At 41.6% G+C, this 14,211-nt stretch overlaps 1 protein-coding gene across 11 annotated transcripts in view; it reads left to right on the top strand.

The window, feature by feature from the left end:
• NPAS3 (neuronal PAS domain protein 3) overlaps nucleotides 1-14,211 on the top strand; it is a 625,716-nt gene that overhangs the window by 590,472 nt on the left and 21,033 nt on the right. For all 11 annotated transcript variants that reach the window (XM_083506523.1, XM_083506522.1, XM_083506519.1 and 8 more), the window contains one exon: nucleotides 11,160-11,353. In XM_083506523.1, the coding sequence (XP_083362649.1) occupies nucleotides 11,160-11,353 (194 nt within the window). The remainder of the gene's footprint in view (nucleotides 1-11,159; nucleotides 11,354-14,211) is intronic.

The raw sequence follows: 14,211 nt of genomic DNA, 5'->3' as shown, positions 1-14,211 counted from the left end.
CAGGATCAACCCCGGGCATTGTAGGGCATTGTAGGAGCAGCCTTATACTGAAACAAACCATTGGCCCATCTGCCTTAGTACTGTCTGCACTGACTGGCAGCAGTTCTCCAGGGTTTCAGACAGGGAATCTTTCCTACTCCTACCAGGCGGTGCCAGGGATTGAACCGGGGACCTTCTGCATGCAAAGCAGGTGCTCTCTTACTAAGGTGCAACATCATAGGAAGCTGCCTTATGCTGAGTTAGACCATTGGTCCATCTGGCTCATTACAGCTAATTGGAAGTGACTCCAAGTTTCCAGCAGGATTCCTTCTCAGCCCTAACTGGAGATGCTGAGGGTTAAATATAGGATGTTTTGCATGCATAGCAGATACTTACCCCCTAAGCTATGGCCCCCCGTGTAGACTTTATTGAAATGGATGTGAGCTGCACAAGAAAAAGCTCCCAATCATTTGGCTGAGGCTGGTGCAAGAGAATCTCCCAGCAGATTGTGCCCCATTCAGGGGATCTGTCTGCAACAACAGCCTTATGGTAAGACTTTCTGCACCCTTCCAACCTGAAAAGACAGAAGGACTTTCAGGTTGGGGTTGGTGGCAGATGCACATTTCAGGAAGGGGGAAAGGGGGAGGAAGAGCATTGAGGAAGGTAGTGGAAACTGGCTACATGAAGACAAGATAGGAAGAAAGGGAAAAAAGGAGAATAGCTGAGTTAAGGCTGGATTGGATCTTGCAGAGGAAGAAGAGAGAACTGAGCTGCATGGAAGAAGCCCACAGCTTCAGTCCCAAATGGCATCAAATTTTAAAAATCACACAGATTTGGAGCTTTTGGAACCTTTGGCTCAATTTTCCATCTACTGGCTCAAGATTATATCCTGCTCTCCTCTTTCTGAAGACAGATGATTATAACAAAACCCCATTAACCTCAGATCGCTTCCGGTGGAGGGTTAGCTCACCATGGTACTGCTCAACATCTGCCATTGTGCTCAGTGGAAGGCCTTTCTATGCACTGTGTTCTCTATTGTTGTCAACCCGAGAGCATCCAGCGTCCCCAGGTTTCTTCTGAGGGCTCCTCCAGATGACCTATTTATGAAATCACCCTGATTTGCTGTCACAAAGTTTACATGGGGGTTAGGTTTTATCCGGTCTTTTATTGAGCATTCATTCCAATTTGCTTACAGGGTGTTTGTACCTCTTCCTGTTCCTGTTTTTTTGCTCACTTTTCATTGCATTTCCCTAACCACAAAAGGTCCCTTTCTTTTAAAAACTGGGTAGGACGTTGCACTAAGGCAACAGAGCACTTTAATTGACTTCAGTTGTGCAAACCTAATTCAAATCAAATCAAATATCTTTAATACGGTCAGTGACCAGGAAGCAATTTATAAAATATGACATTAAGAGTAGTATTGTGCTGCAAGTAGCAGTAAAAATACGGCCAATTCTCAGAATTGGTGCTTATATTTATGACCAGGTTTCGAGTTTTGAGTTTTTAAAATTCAATTCAGGAGTCGCTACTGTTTATTATCGTTCCTTCGATGTTTACAGTTTGAACTCCTTTGTAGACATCATTGCTCGTCTTATTCTTGTTGCAATGTAACAGTACTTTGCCACGGACCTGTTAATTTTGGGCTCTTTGTCAGCTAAGAGGTGTCTGATATAGGTGTCGTCTGTACTACGAGGTATTTTCCTCAGAATCAGCTCTTTTCTTGAGTCTCGATATAATGGGCAGTATAAGATGACATGCCCAATGGTTTCGATTTCATTGCTGTTACAGGGACATAACCTAATTTCCTGGGATGCACTTGAATCGCTCCTGGAAAATATTGACAGCCTGGAGGCACCCTAAGCCTGAATGCAGCAGAGGTCCACTGCAATATATGCCCAAGGTTCTTTAGTCACTTGCCTATAGGAATAGGCAGGTGCATGCTTAACATTGTACAGATATCTGTCCTACTTTTTAATTTGTTTCCCCCTTGGGGGCTTTTATGCTGACCTTCTGGCAGTCCCCCAGTGAGAAGATCATCCTTCTCATTCACTCCCAGATTCCCTTCAGTTCATCTCAGTTATGTGTCCTGTTTCTGCCTGTAGTTTTGGGGTAGTGGATATAGCTGTTCTCCTGTACAGCCACTGGGAAATGACAGATGAGCTCTGGTGGACACAGTTCAGGACACTTCCTTCCTTCAGTATCAGAGCAATTCTGCAATGAGACTCACTGCCGGTGCATGAAAGCCATAGGGCTGGTTGAACCACTGGGTTGTGTTGACAGATTCGTAATGTACTGGAACAAACGTGAGAAATCTACGTTTGTCTTTGCAGAAAACAGTGGCACATGTGACTTCGATTTCCCTTCCTTGTGTGCAGCAATGCATTAATAGCAGATATTTTTGTTTTATCTAGCTGTTGCTCACTGTGTTTAGAATCACCTAAGGTAATGGTGGGGCTGTGAAGGAGTACATCAAATAAAACCATAAAAAAGGTTTTATTTCTGCCTCCCATGATAGGGATGGAGATGATACTTCTGAAGAATACTTATTATTGGTTATCTTTCCATGAAGCAAGTCTGCATAGGCAAGCACACAGAAATTCTGATTTACTGATTTTCCTTTTGCCTCCCCATCTCCTGCCCCTGCCATCATCTGTGAGCTTTCCTGGTCTGGAGTGTTTCCATGCCATCTTATTTCATTTAGGTTCCCCCCCCCTTTTAAAAAAAAATCTGTTCTGTCCTGAAGATGATTATGCCAGCTCCACAAAGGTTTGCATTGTAACTGATAAAGCAAGACCTTTCTGTAAAGTTTATTTTCACTTTAAAAGATCTGTCGGAAACCTGGCAGCAAAAGCTGCCGCTGTGAGCCCATGAATGTCAGAGTTGATGATTGCTTCATTAGAACCCTACGAACTTCAAGAGCCAAAGACTTTCATGTTTCCTTACATGGTATTAGGGAAAATAAGCTCAAGGCATTATTTCTTTAAATGGGATTTCAAACATTCCCTCCGGAAAATAAAGTATAACTTGTTTGAATACCAGGGAGCTTGTAGGGGAAATCTGTTTGGTCAGAGTTGTGAAAGTTGGCCTTTCTCTTGGATTTTCAGTTTGGGGCAAAAAGAAAGAAAGAAAGATAATTTGCATAGCACATGTTACAAATTAGGTTGAAATTTGGTGAGAAACTGTCCACAGCTTATTTAAATATTTATGGTCTCCACTTTCATAGAATGTGTCAAGGCGGCTTAGAACATACAAAATAGAATAAAAACCAGTTGATAAATATCCACGAAGCATAATTAAAAGCACCGATAAAACAGTAGTAGATACTGGCTGGTTAAAAAGAGAAAATCATATTGTGGGTGCCTGTCTAAACAGTACAGTTTTCAGGAGGTGTCTGAAAGAAGGCAAGGATGGTTCCTGCAGAATCTCTACAGCTAGGGGTTCCACAAGCCAGGGCCTGCTACACTCAAGGCCTGGTCCCTACTGCAGGCCAGCCAAACCTCAGGGGCGTAGGGAACCACCAGAAGTGCCCCATCAGCGGTTTATCAGCTATCAAAGTGGAGTATAAGCAATCAGATGGTCCTTGAAATGCATGCAGCAGCATGTCAGGGACTGACTGGATGGCAAGGAGTGGTGGGAGATTCCAGCCAGAGAACCCCGTAGGGAAGCCCCAGAGGAGGAAGGCTCAGAGCCAGGGGAGTGGCAGTGAGATGCTGAAGAGACAACAGGCTTGAGAGAGAGAGAAGAGCCAGAGGCAGGAAGCAATTCAGACTCTGGACATGATGTGAGGAAGGAGGGGCCAGAGGCGGCAGAAGCATCCAGTATACCTGAAGGAGTGTCTCCACCCCTATCGTTCAACCCAAACACTGAGGTCCAGCGCCAAGGGCCTTCTGGCGGTTCCCTCACTGCGAGAAGCAAAGTTACAGGGAACCAGGCAGAGGGCCTTCTTGGTAGTGGCGCCCGCCCTGTGGAACGCCCTCCCATCAGATGTCAAAGAAATAAACAACTGACATTTAGAAGACATCTTAAGGCAGCCCTGTTTAGGGAAGTTTTAAATGACTGATGTTTTAATGTATTTTTAATCTTTTGTTGGAAGCCGCCCAGAGTGGCTGGGGAAACCCAGCCAGATGGGCGGGGTATAAATTCTTATTCTTATTCTTATTCTTATTCTTATTATTATTATTATTATTATTAGAGCTTGCCTTTCCTACTGTACTAAGCTCACCTCCCCACCCCCCTTGTTTCCAAGGTCATGTAGCCCAGTATTGTCTGCTGCAAGTATGGCGAACATTTGACCTTCCATATGTTGTTGGACTACAACTCCCATCATCCTTGACCATTGGCCATGGTGGGCGGGGCAGGTAGGAGTTGGAGTCCAACAGCAACAGGAAGGGGACAGGTTTCCCATCCCAGGTCTACAGGCAGTGGCTCTCCAGAGTCTTTTCCATCTGGTCTTTTAAACTGATCCCTTTAACTGGGGATTCTAGGGGTTGAAGCTGAGATCTTCTGCATACAAAGCAGGTGATCTGTGACTGAGCAGGGTAACTTCCTGCTGGCTTGTACCCGGTATTGCTACAGCTTCAGCGAAAGAAAAACTCTGAGGCTGTTTGATTAATATTCAGTTAAAGTAACATTTTAAAAATAACTTCTATGCTCGTCGCTCTTAATATGAATCATCTAAGCCACAACAAGAATGCCAAAGAAATCGAAGGTTCTTAATCTTTTTTACAGGCACAGGTTTCAGACCATCCCTAAGATGACACCTTAATAACCTGACATTAGACATATCAGTTCATACTTGAAAAGCAGAGAAATGCAGCAAACAGATATCCAAGTGTAAATCAGTTCATCTTGAATCCTTCCGCAAATGGTCTGCTCTGGAGGTCATATCAAAGAGATCCTTCTTCCAGCTTAAATCGGTCTATTCTAAATTGATCTCAGCCCAGTCTCATTTAATGCATTAATGTCTGGTTTTTTTAAGAATATGATACACAGTGTAGAGAAATCCTACATACTCCAGTCAGACTAGTTCAGAGGACTGCAGCCATAGTCACCATCATATTTGTTGTAATTCATATCAAAAGAGCTCTTGAGAAATTCTCTTGAAATGAACATTCTAATTTCTTATTATACAACTGCTCTGTATTCACTCTGAAAACAGCTGCATAGTATTCTAAACCATGAGTTGTAAACATTGATCTTTTTGTTATGTAGGCTTATATTAAATTGAGATACCTTTTTTCTTATTTGTTCCTACAATTGGGTTCCTGGTGTCAGTTTGTATTTGGCTGCTTGAGCATATTTTAAAGTGTTGCTCCGTCTTGTGATGTTCTTGCCAAGAGCTTTCTTCAAGCAGCCTACACTATAAGAGTTCTTGCACCAACTACATTTAAAAAAAACAACAACCCTAAAAACCAATTTTTCATGCCTTTTTCAGGTTCAGGTTGCACAGTGTTCACTTTAATTTTATTATATTTCTTAACCCTTCTTAAAGAACTGGTGGTCTGGAAATGCTCATTTGCTTTGGAACCTGAAAAAAAGATAAATTTATTGCTAACAGATTTGTTATTCAGATTGTCAAATGGAAAAGGTGTTCTATGGTATTTTAAAATAAAAAATGGCATGTGAGATTACCAACAAACACTGAAAGGAGAGTTTTAAGAGATCTGATTTGATTTGCTGCTGTGATGGTGAAGAAGAATTATTACTCTGGTCTCAGATATAGTGAGTGATATAATAAACAAAATGGTGTGAGTTATGATTCCATGGCAATACCTATCCTATTAGGTTGTCATAAATCCAGGTTTTGCTATGTGTGTTCAATTTCTGTAACACAAATTCTGTATCATTGTTTATTTTCAGAAAGTGAGGTTGTTTTGTTTTGTTTGTTGTAAATTTGATTAATAGGAAATAGGAAAGAAAGCACACATTTCAAAATGGATTAATTGTATAGCTAGTAGACGCCATTCTTCAAAGGTAAATTGAGAGCTGGTACTTATAAAAGGAGAATTAAAGCTTGAACCTGCAACCCAATCTTCAATATACTGGCCTGTCCCATGATTAGGTTCATTCAGTTGAAAAATGATCGTCTGTACAGATAAACAATCCTGCTGCAACATCACACTATAAATTCAGGATCCTGTGTGGTGTACTGAATATTGTACAGAATATGAAATGGGCACCTCCTTCTCCACCATAAAAGAAAAGAAAAAAGCATTCAGCTAGGCTTGGGCAAGTCATGTAGCCTAAGCATCTCTCATAAGCTAGCCTACCCAACAGGGTTATTGTGAAGATGACATAGGATAGCCACATGCATGGTTCCAGGAACTCTGTGGACATAGGTTGTAATACATGTGGGATAAATACTACAATTAAGTGTGATAAATGCTAATGCTGGGGCTGCTGCTGCTACTACTACTACTACTAATCAAAGAACACTACCCTATAGGCATATAAGCTGATTATTAGTGTTTGCAAAACCCCATGCACAGTGCCTCACACCCTGGCAATCAGCTGATCATTTGTGCTTTGAAAGCTGTGCCATTACCCATGTGGGCAAAATCAGGTCCCCTGATGTCACTGTGGGTGGCCTCACCGGCCTGTCCAGCTTGGCCCACAGATGGTGGGGAAAATCAGGAGCAGGCCTGCTGGCTGGATCCAGTTCCCCATTCCTGGTGTATGGGGAATATATAAAACAACTTGATTTGTAAATAATTCCACTTGGAACCATGAAGATATCCCGTCTGCCAAGATACGAAGGAAGCAGTCTTTTAGATAGTTGCTTGTATTAGAATTCTTCAAGTTTCGACCCTTCTAGAAGCCTCTGGATATTGTATCTAGGGGGCATGCTGTTAAATTCATGTTCACTGAGAAAAATTATCTATTGCTCTGGTATCTGCATGTATAAGGGAAGTCTAGGGCCTCAGGACAGACAATTTCAAAGTAAATGAACTGCAGGCAGAGAAGAGCAATGTGGACCAGGATGTGTACCTAGGGTAGTGATGCTTGGTGTACAAATAGGAGGATTCTGAGTACCCAAGTGTCCCTATTTTCCTCTGTGAGAAGTTGGGGAGTATGAGCTACTTGTCACCAACAGATTAAGACAGAGCATATGGCAGGGGAAAAGATATATATTTGTCCAAGAAATGGTGCTTGCTAGGATCCCCACATACATCATAAACTGTGTTTACATCCACATTCAACATCTTTCTCATTCAGTTTCTCATCAGACAAAATAAAATAAACTACAGTTTCCTCAATATGTTAGCACCAGGTGAAGATAATTGAAATTTCTTTCTAACCAGGGAATGAAGTATTTCAGCACAAAATGTGTAATATACATTTTAGTTCTGCGTGACATTATGCAGATGTTCCGTCATCTGTATAGTTACCATACATCTGCATGCATATATATATAGATTTGATTTAGCACTCTGATCAATAAAATAAAACCTCCTGGATATGTTCAGCATTGCCTTTCAATCTTCAGAGTCTGAAGCGGTGAAGTTGCCAGATCAGAACATTTATGTATCTAGCCCAGTATTGCAGCTCTGACAGACAGCCGCTGTCCAGGGATCCAGACAGAGCTAGTTCCTGTCACCTCCTGACATCCCTTTAACTGGAGATTCCAGGGATTGAGCTTGGACCCTTCTGCATGAAAGCATGTACTCTATCACTGAGCTATGGGCACATGGGAAGCTGCCTTATATTGAGTCAGTTCATTGGTCCATCTTGCTCAGTATTGTCTACACTGATTGGTAGCAACTCTCCAGGTTTTCAGGTTGCGGTCTCTCAATATTACTGGAGATGCCAGGAATTGAATCTGGGACCTTCTCTGCCATTGAACCAAAGCTTTCCCCCAAGCTATGGTCCTTCTCATAAAGTTAGTGCCCCCCCCCCCGGTTTCCCCTCCAAAAGGGCAGGCTACTTACTGGGGGAAATTTGCCAGCAACTGCACAATAAACAGAGCACTCCGTCTTTGGTAGGCTACCAGGGAAGGCACAGTGTTGGTTGACTGAAGAACCATTCTGGGAAATAGGCCATGGATCTTGCATTGTGGAATCAACAGAACGGGTTGCAGACTGTGCAGTGTGGTTATGTTTCCATTGCCTCTTTCTATCTTAGGACAATCAGGTAACATGCAGTTCAAGTTTGCCATTCCTCTTTGAAGTTTCTGATCCGATACTGTGCAGCAAAATCTAATTAAGACACCACTGAAAAAGACCAGGCAGGGTGGAAGACAGATGATATGGATATAACTGTGATGGAAACAAATTTAAGAGACTGGAATAAGATCTAGTTTATTTAGTATGAAAGAACTGACATTAGAGTCAAAGACCATCTCAAGTGTAAGCAGCTCCAGCTGAATGTGGATCTGAGTGGTCCTCAAATCAGAACCTACAAAGAAAGCACTACATTATTTGGATTCTGCTTTAAACTGTTTCCACTTGTAGTGAAATTTAATGGAATTGGCTTGGCAATGTGTGTATTACATCAGGTTTGGGGTGCAATTCTGAGGAAGCTAAAGCTAAACTAGACATGCTTTGGAGACTGACAGTCAACCTTCCTAATGTCCTTCCCTGTGGTTAAAAGCAGCCAGGGAGGAGGGGACATAGTGCCCCCAGATGGGGCACTAAGTAGGGAGGGCTTAACCATGTCTAGCTTTGGAAATCCCCCTCAATCTGCTATTAGCTGGAGAGAGTCAGAAAAGACAAGAACAATTTGTGGCAGCTTTTACTAAAAAGAAAAAAGATATTGGGAGATGCAGTAATGGATCTCCCATGTCACATCCAGTTTTGCCCTATGATACAATGACTCCAACAGAACTCAACGGAATCAAAGGACTCATTGGTGTAATTTAGTTCCACCGAGGCCCTTGGGGTTGAGACATGCTGGATTACGCACTAGATTTCTTTCTTGTGGAATCTGCTAGAGGAGGGCTTTCGACACTGAATAAATAAGCACTTGTTCAAAATCAAATCTGTTTGATATTAAGCAAAACACTGTTACAAAACACTGTTTCGAGCATATATGCAGAAGATAAGTAGGCTTTAAATATGGCATATCTTAGTATTTTGCCCTTGGTGTTAACGCCAACTTCAAACACATAGTAACTCTTCATATAACAATAGTTTGCATCTTGTGTTTACTACAAGATTATTTATCATGTTATTTCTAGTTAACTATTAAAAAGCAGTATATTTCCAAGCATTTACAGATTTGTATTTCCCCCCAAGAAAGCTGAATTATGATCAAATAAGACAGATAATGATAAATAAGCATATAAGTAAGCCTAGCTTGAAGGAGCAAAGTATACTATTAATGTCCCTCCTGTGAAGTTAAATCCTATTTCTTTTAGCTATTTCTTCATTAGTTAATGAGGTCTCACCAAAATGGGTTTTTAAAATGGTATTCTTGCATCCTTGCCTCTAGAAATATCTTAAAATATTCACACAGAACTTCGTCTTCTGAAGGTACACTATATATGAATTTAGGCAATAATTACCTCAGTTGCAGGGTGTCATAAACCCACAACATCCAGATAGTCATCAGTACATATATAGCTCACAATTTTCAGGCAGTTTTTAAAATGGAGAATTGTAGAAAAATAGTAGTTTATATCTGGTCCTCATTGCTTGAATTATTTTTGACACTCTGTGTAGTTGATCGCTTAAGAACTTGCTAATGGAAAATGGAGCTTTCCAGCTCCTAGTCAACATTAATAACCTGCACAGATTAGTAGTAACTAACTTCTCTTGGCTCTTGCTGTGCCTTGGTAAAAATTATCAGTGGAGGAAGTGTCCATCTTCTGAAAAATCCCTATTGTAGTTGTCACTGACAGCTTCCGTGTTATCATCTCATCATAAAGGTCCTTGATTGGATGAACCACAAAGATTAAACTCTTCCTCAGAGAGGAGGGGGGGGGGAGAGAAACACAGTCTCTCCAGTTAAATGCATAGGTCTTCTCTGAGAATGAAAGAGGTATTTTAAATACAGATGATTCCTTACAATTTAACAAGGTAAAATGGCTAGTTTCTTATGCCTATGCAAACAGGACACAGCTTAAGTCCTTCCATACATTCAAGGGGAAGCTGAATTAGAAATGATGTGGCTATTTTCCTCTCTCACTTCAAAACAGTGTAGATTTTGAGAGTTGTAAATCATAGACAAAAAGGGTTTCCAGCTAAAAAATGCTGACACCTGGGCTGGGGCAGGGAGCAGAACCCAGTGGAAACTAGCAAGTCAGGGCATGGGAGTCCAACAGTTTAAATAAAGGCCATTGGGTAGGGCTTGTGTCAGTTGTGTCATGTTTTTGTTCACCTAAGGCAGGTGTGGATGTGGCTCTTCAGATGTGGTTGAACTACAGCTCCCATCACCCCTAGCCATTGGCCATGCTTGCAATGGAGCTGACTTATAAAAAACCAGAAATTCTAAATCAATTGCATCAAACAACAAATTCCCTCCATTAAACAAAGAGAATGAAACGGCAAAGAATGACTCTTATTCATGTACCAGATATTTCTATTTCTTGCACAGTACCTGGGTTGCCCCAGCAAGGTGTTGGCTGTCAAACAGGCTGATCTGTTGCTGACTCATGTATCCTGTATCAGAAATGCACAACGATATTTAAGAATGCAAAGCAGCGTCTCTGTGATATATATTGCTGGCAATTTATTTAATTATTGGTCTGTAAATTTTTCCGAATTGCGGCTATACATGTTTTATAATTTAATCCCCAAATGTTTTAAAATCAGTGTTCCATTTCTTCTATCATCACTTTAAGCACCAATCTTTTTCTTACTTGCCTTCATGTTCCGGTTTGTTCTCTCTCTCTCTCTCTCTCTCTCTCTCTCTCTCTCTCTCTCTCTTTTGCAAACAAATAAATAAATAAGCGGACAGATAAAAAGATCAATAACCCGAGGCAGCTTGCATATTAGATATGATAAATGTGAAGCATTTGGATATTATGTTCTTCTTCTTCTCTTCTTTCCTAGCATGAGGACATTCAGGACATGTTGACAGCCAATATTAATAAGCTTAAGACTAATACTGGCGGTGGCTAAATACAATTCTGGCAGAGTTAAGTGCTCTTTACAATAATAGCGCTGTCCTTTAAAAGGATTGCTTTCACATTTGTATCATGCATTTACTGAGATTTCCTTTTGCTGTTTGTTGTTTTGCAGGTGATTCATATAACAGGAAGGTTGCGCCTGAGAGTGTCGCTGTCCCATGGGCGGACAGTCCCTAGCCAAATCATGGGGCTTGTAGTTGTTGCTCATGCTTTGCCCCCTCCTACGATCAATGAAGTCAGAATCGACTGCCACATGTTTGTTACTCGAGTAAACATGGACCTCAATATCATTTACTGTGAAAATAGGTACAGCATTTTGGCTTTTGGTTTTGTTTTGTTTTGTTTTTCCAGTGTTGCGCATCTAAACATCCCTGTTCTTCTACCACAATACACATTCTGGAGGAGGGTACTGATTTCCTGTGAGGATAATGATGCCAGCTGTACAGCTATGTAGAAAAAAAAAACCCCCACCAAGTATCTCCTTTCAATCAGACGAGGGAGAACCTCATTTTGAGATTTGGAAAACTGAGTGGGAGATTGATTGACTGATGGTTACCTAGAGAGTTAACGGAGGGAGGGATGCCAGAATTTAAATGTTGCTTTTCTGACTGCAAACTACTGTGGTAACCTCTGGATCAGCAGTTCGCACAGTGGAATACTGGGGCCCTTGGGAGTACATCAGTGAGTGCCTGAGTAAAATCATAACAGAATCTACCCTTTCCCACCCCATCTGCAGCAGCTATTCACACAACACACAGGCAGATAGGCATATTTTCCTAAGGGCAGGCAGTCATTCAAGTTTTTCTTAATTTTCTCTCAAGCCATATCCTATATTGGATCATTCTCAGATGGTTTTTCTCATCAATGAGGTAATACACCATTTGTAAAGTTTGCAGCTGTACATCCTTTCTATTTTTTTTCGCAAGTACCGTTCATTCAAGACACTTTGGTACTGGCGATACAATGCTGAACTATGGTTCAGTATAAACAGTTTAAGTTGTCTTTAATCTGTTACAAAACATCAACCAGGTAGCTCTCTTTGCAGTGGGGCTTTACTTTAAAACACTGAAGTGCATGAGATATCACTTTTAGTCAGAACAGCTGCACCTTCTGTTGCTTGGCTGGACTTTCAAGAAATAGGCCCAGTAGGTCAGCAGAGGCACCTGTGCATGATCGTGTCATGAAAAAAGTAATATTACAGTTGAACAGCGGGGATGTTTGCAAAGAAGCCATGGGAAAGGTGATAGTTAAGTTGGTGGTACAGGAATAGCAAGCATACATGAATTGTAGAAACAAGAAGGTAAAAACATGTTTTTCCCTGGTTTGGGCAATAGATTAGGGCTGGCTTATATGTCAAGCTACCAGGCTTGTTTCTCTCCTACCACTGTGTGAGATACATGGGTCTTTTCCATAGTGAAATCCACGAGTTCTGGAGCTGATAAACAGTTTAGAAATCTCAACATGGGTGATGTATGCATCACCTTTCCCTACTTCTTTGTAAGTAGAGGTACACATGTAAAGATATTTGGAGCACAGAGAGATAAGCCCTGTTCTCATCCGTCAACACTGAATGCTTGCGAATGGCAGTGGGTGGCAAAAGGAGGATCACAGCAGCATAGTCCCTGATCTACATGCATTCAATGGGCTGCTGTAACTTTGTATACAAAGTCTATAGGTTTGTCCACAAAATAGGGGATCCCTGATTTTTATGGGGTTCCTGAGCATATATACAATTTGTATGTGTCTGTAGCTGTGGTCATGGCAAAGCCTGCAGCAGGATTCTGTTCCCTCCTCATGCAACACATGGTCAATGAACTTAGGTAGTTAACACAGCTGTATTCTTTCAGTCCTGCAACTAATCAGAGTTTCATGTTGACTTGAAAGACCTAGTACAGAAATTCGCAAATGAATTTTGTGCACATGCTACTGCACCTATCACACATCAGAAGAGGAAAAAAAGAATCTTTGTGATTACAATATACTGTGCTCAAGCCAGTCAGTAGTACGCATTGTGTAGAATGAAATTGCACGGTCAGAAGCTCTGTATGTAATGAATAGCTGACAGTGTTTCGTATCAGATTTTGTTCATGTTGGTACAGTGACATGTTTAAGTGCCCTAGAGTACAGAATTAATATTTCCTAAATATTAATAACAATGCAATAATATAATGGTTTGTGCCTTTCATTTCCCCACTAGCAAAATGCCAATCAGTTTGGCAGGTGTGTGGGAGAGAAGTCCCATGCATTACAGCTTCCCTTGCAGGAATACTTCCCTCCTGTGGTCTCAGTGGAGGCCATGTCCCAGTATCAGGGTTGGGAATATTTTTGTCCCCAACATGATGCTGCCTCCAAATTCAGCATACTTACTTTTCTCTCATACAATTGGATGACTATTAGTTGCTAGGCGAGGAAATAGATGTATGTATGTTAGAAGCGCAGGAATCACCTGGCCTTAGCTAATGACCTCAGGTTCTGAGGAGAGCAGACTTGGACCCTAACAGTATCTAGTGATGACAGCCATTTATTTTGTCCCATGGAACACAATGGTACCAATGACATAGAAAGCTACCATATACCAGCTCAGGTTATTTTTCCCTCTAGTAGCCCAGTATTGTTGCTTTGACTGGCAACGAGGTCTCGGTCACAGACTCCAAGGTCTTGGTCACAGGCTTGAATCACCTGTTAACCTGATTTAACTAGGGACTAGCAACATGAAAACACGTGCCCTAACACTGAGTACACAGTGGCCCTGCCCCTTCATCTACAAACTTCTGTCCTGGCTTCCATTTCTTCGTCATGCTAGAATGATTTCCTTAATTTTTGGAGTATCTGCTCTTAAGTTTCTTATTTTGGTGACTTTCATTTACAAGAACACCACATGAATGCTGAACACTGAAACTTGGCAGTTTTCAAGAAAGCAATTTGCTTCTTGTAACTGGCTTGCCCACGTTTGCTCCTGCTCTTGGGCTTCCCATAGGCATCAGGTTGGCCACTGTGAAACAAAGATGCTGAAATAGAGGGGACATTGGCCTGATCCAGCCAGGCCCTTCTCATATTCTTTTGGAGAGGAATGTCCTACCTCCTGTCCCAGCCATACTAAACCTGCAGTCTGTCATGAATGGGATTGGGGGGGGGAGGCTGTCCAGCTTCTCCTGGTCCACATC

Source organism: Podarcis liolepis, assembly GCF_965112155.1.
Source record: "Podarcis liolepis genome assembly, chromosome: 1".
In the NCBI taxonomy this organism is placed as follows: domain Eukaryota; kingdom Metazoa; phylum Chordata; class Lepidosauria; order Squamata; family Lacertidae; genus Podarcis; species Podarcis liolepis.
This window is presented reverse-complemented; position numbering and strand designations above follow the sequence as displayed.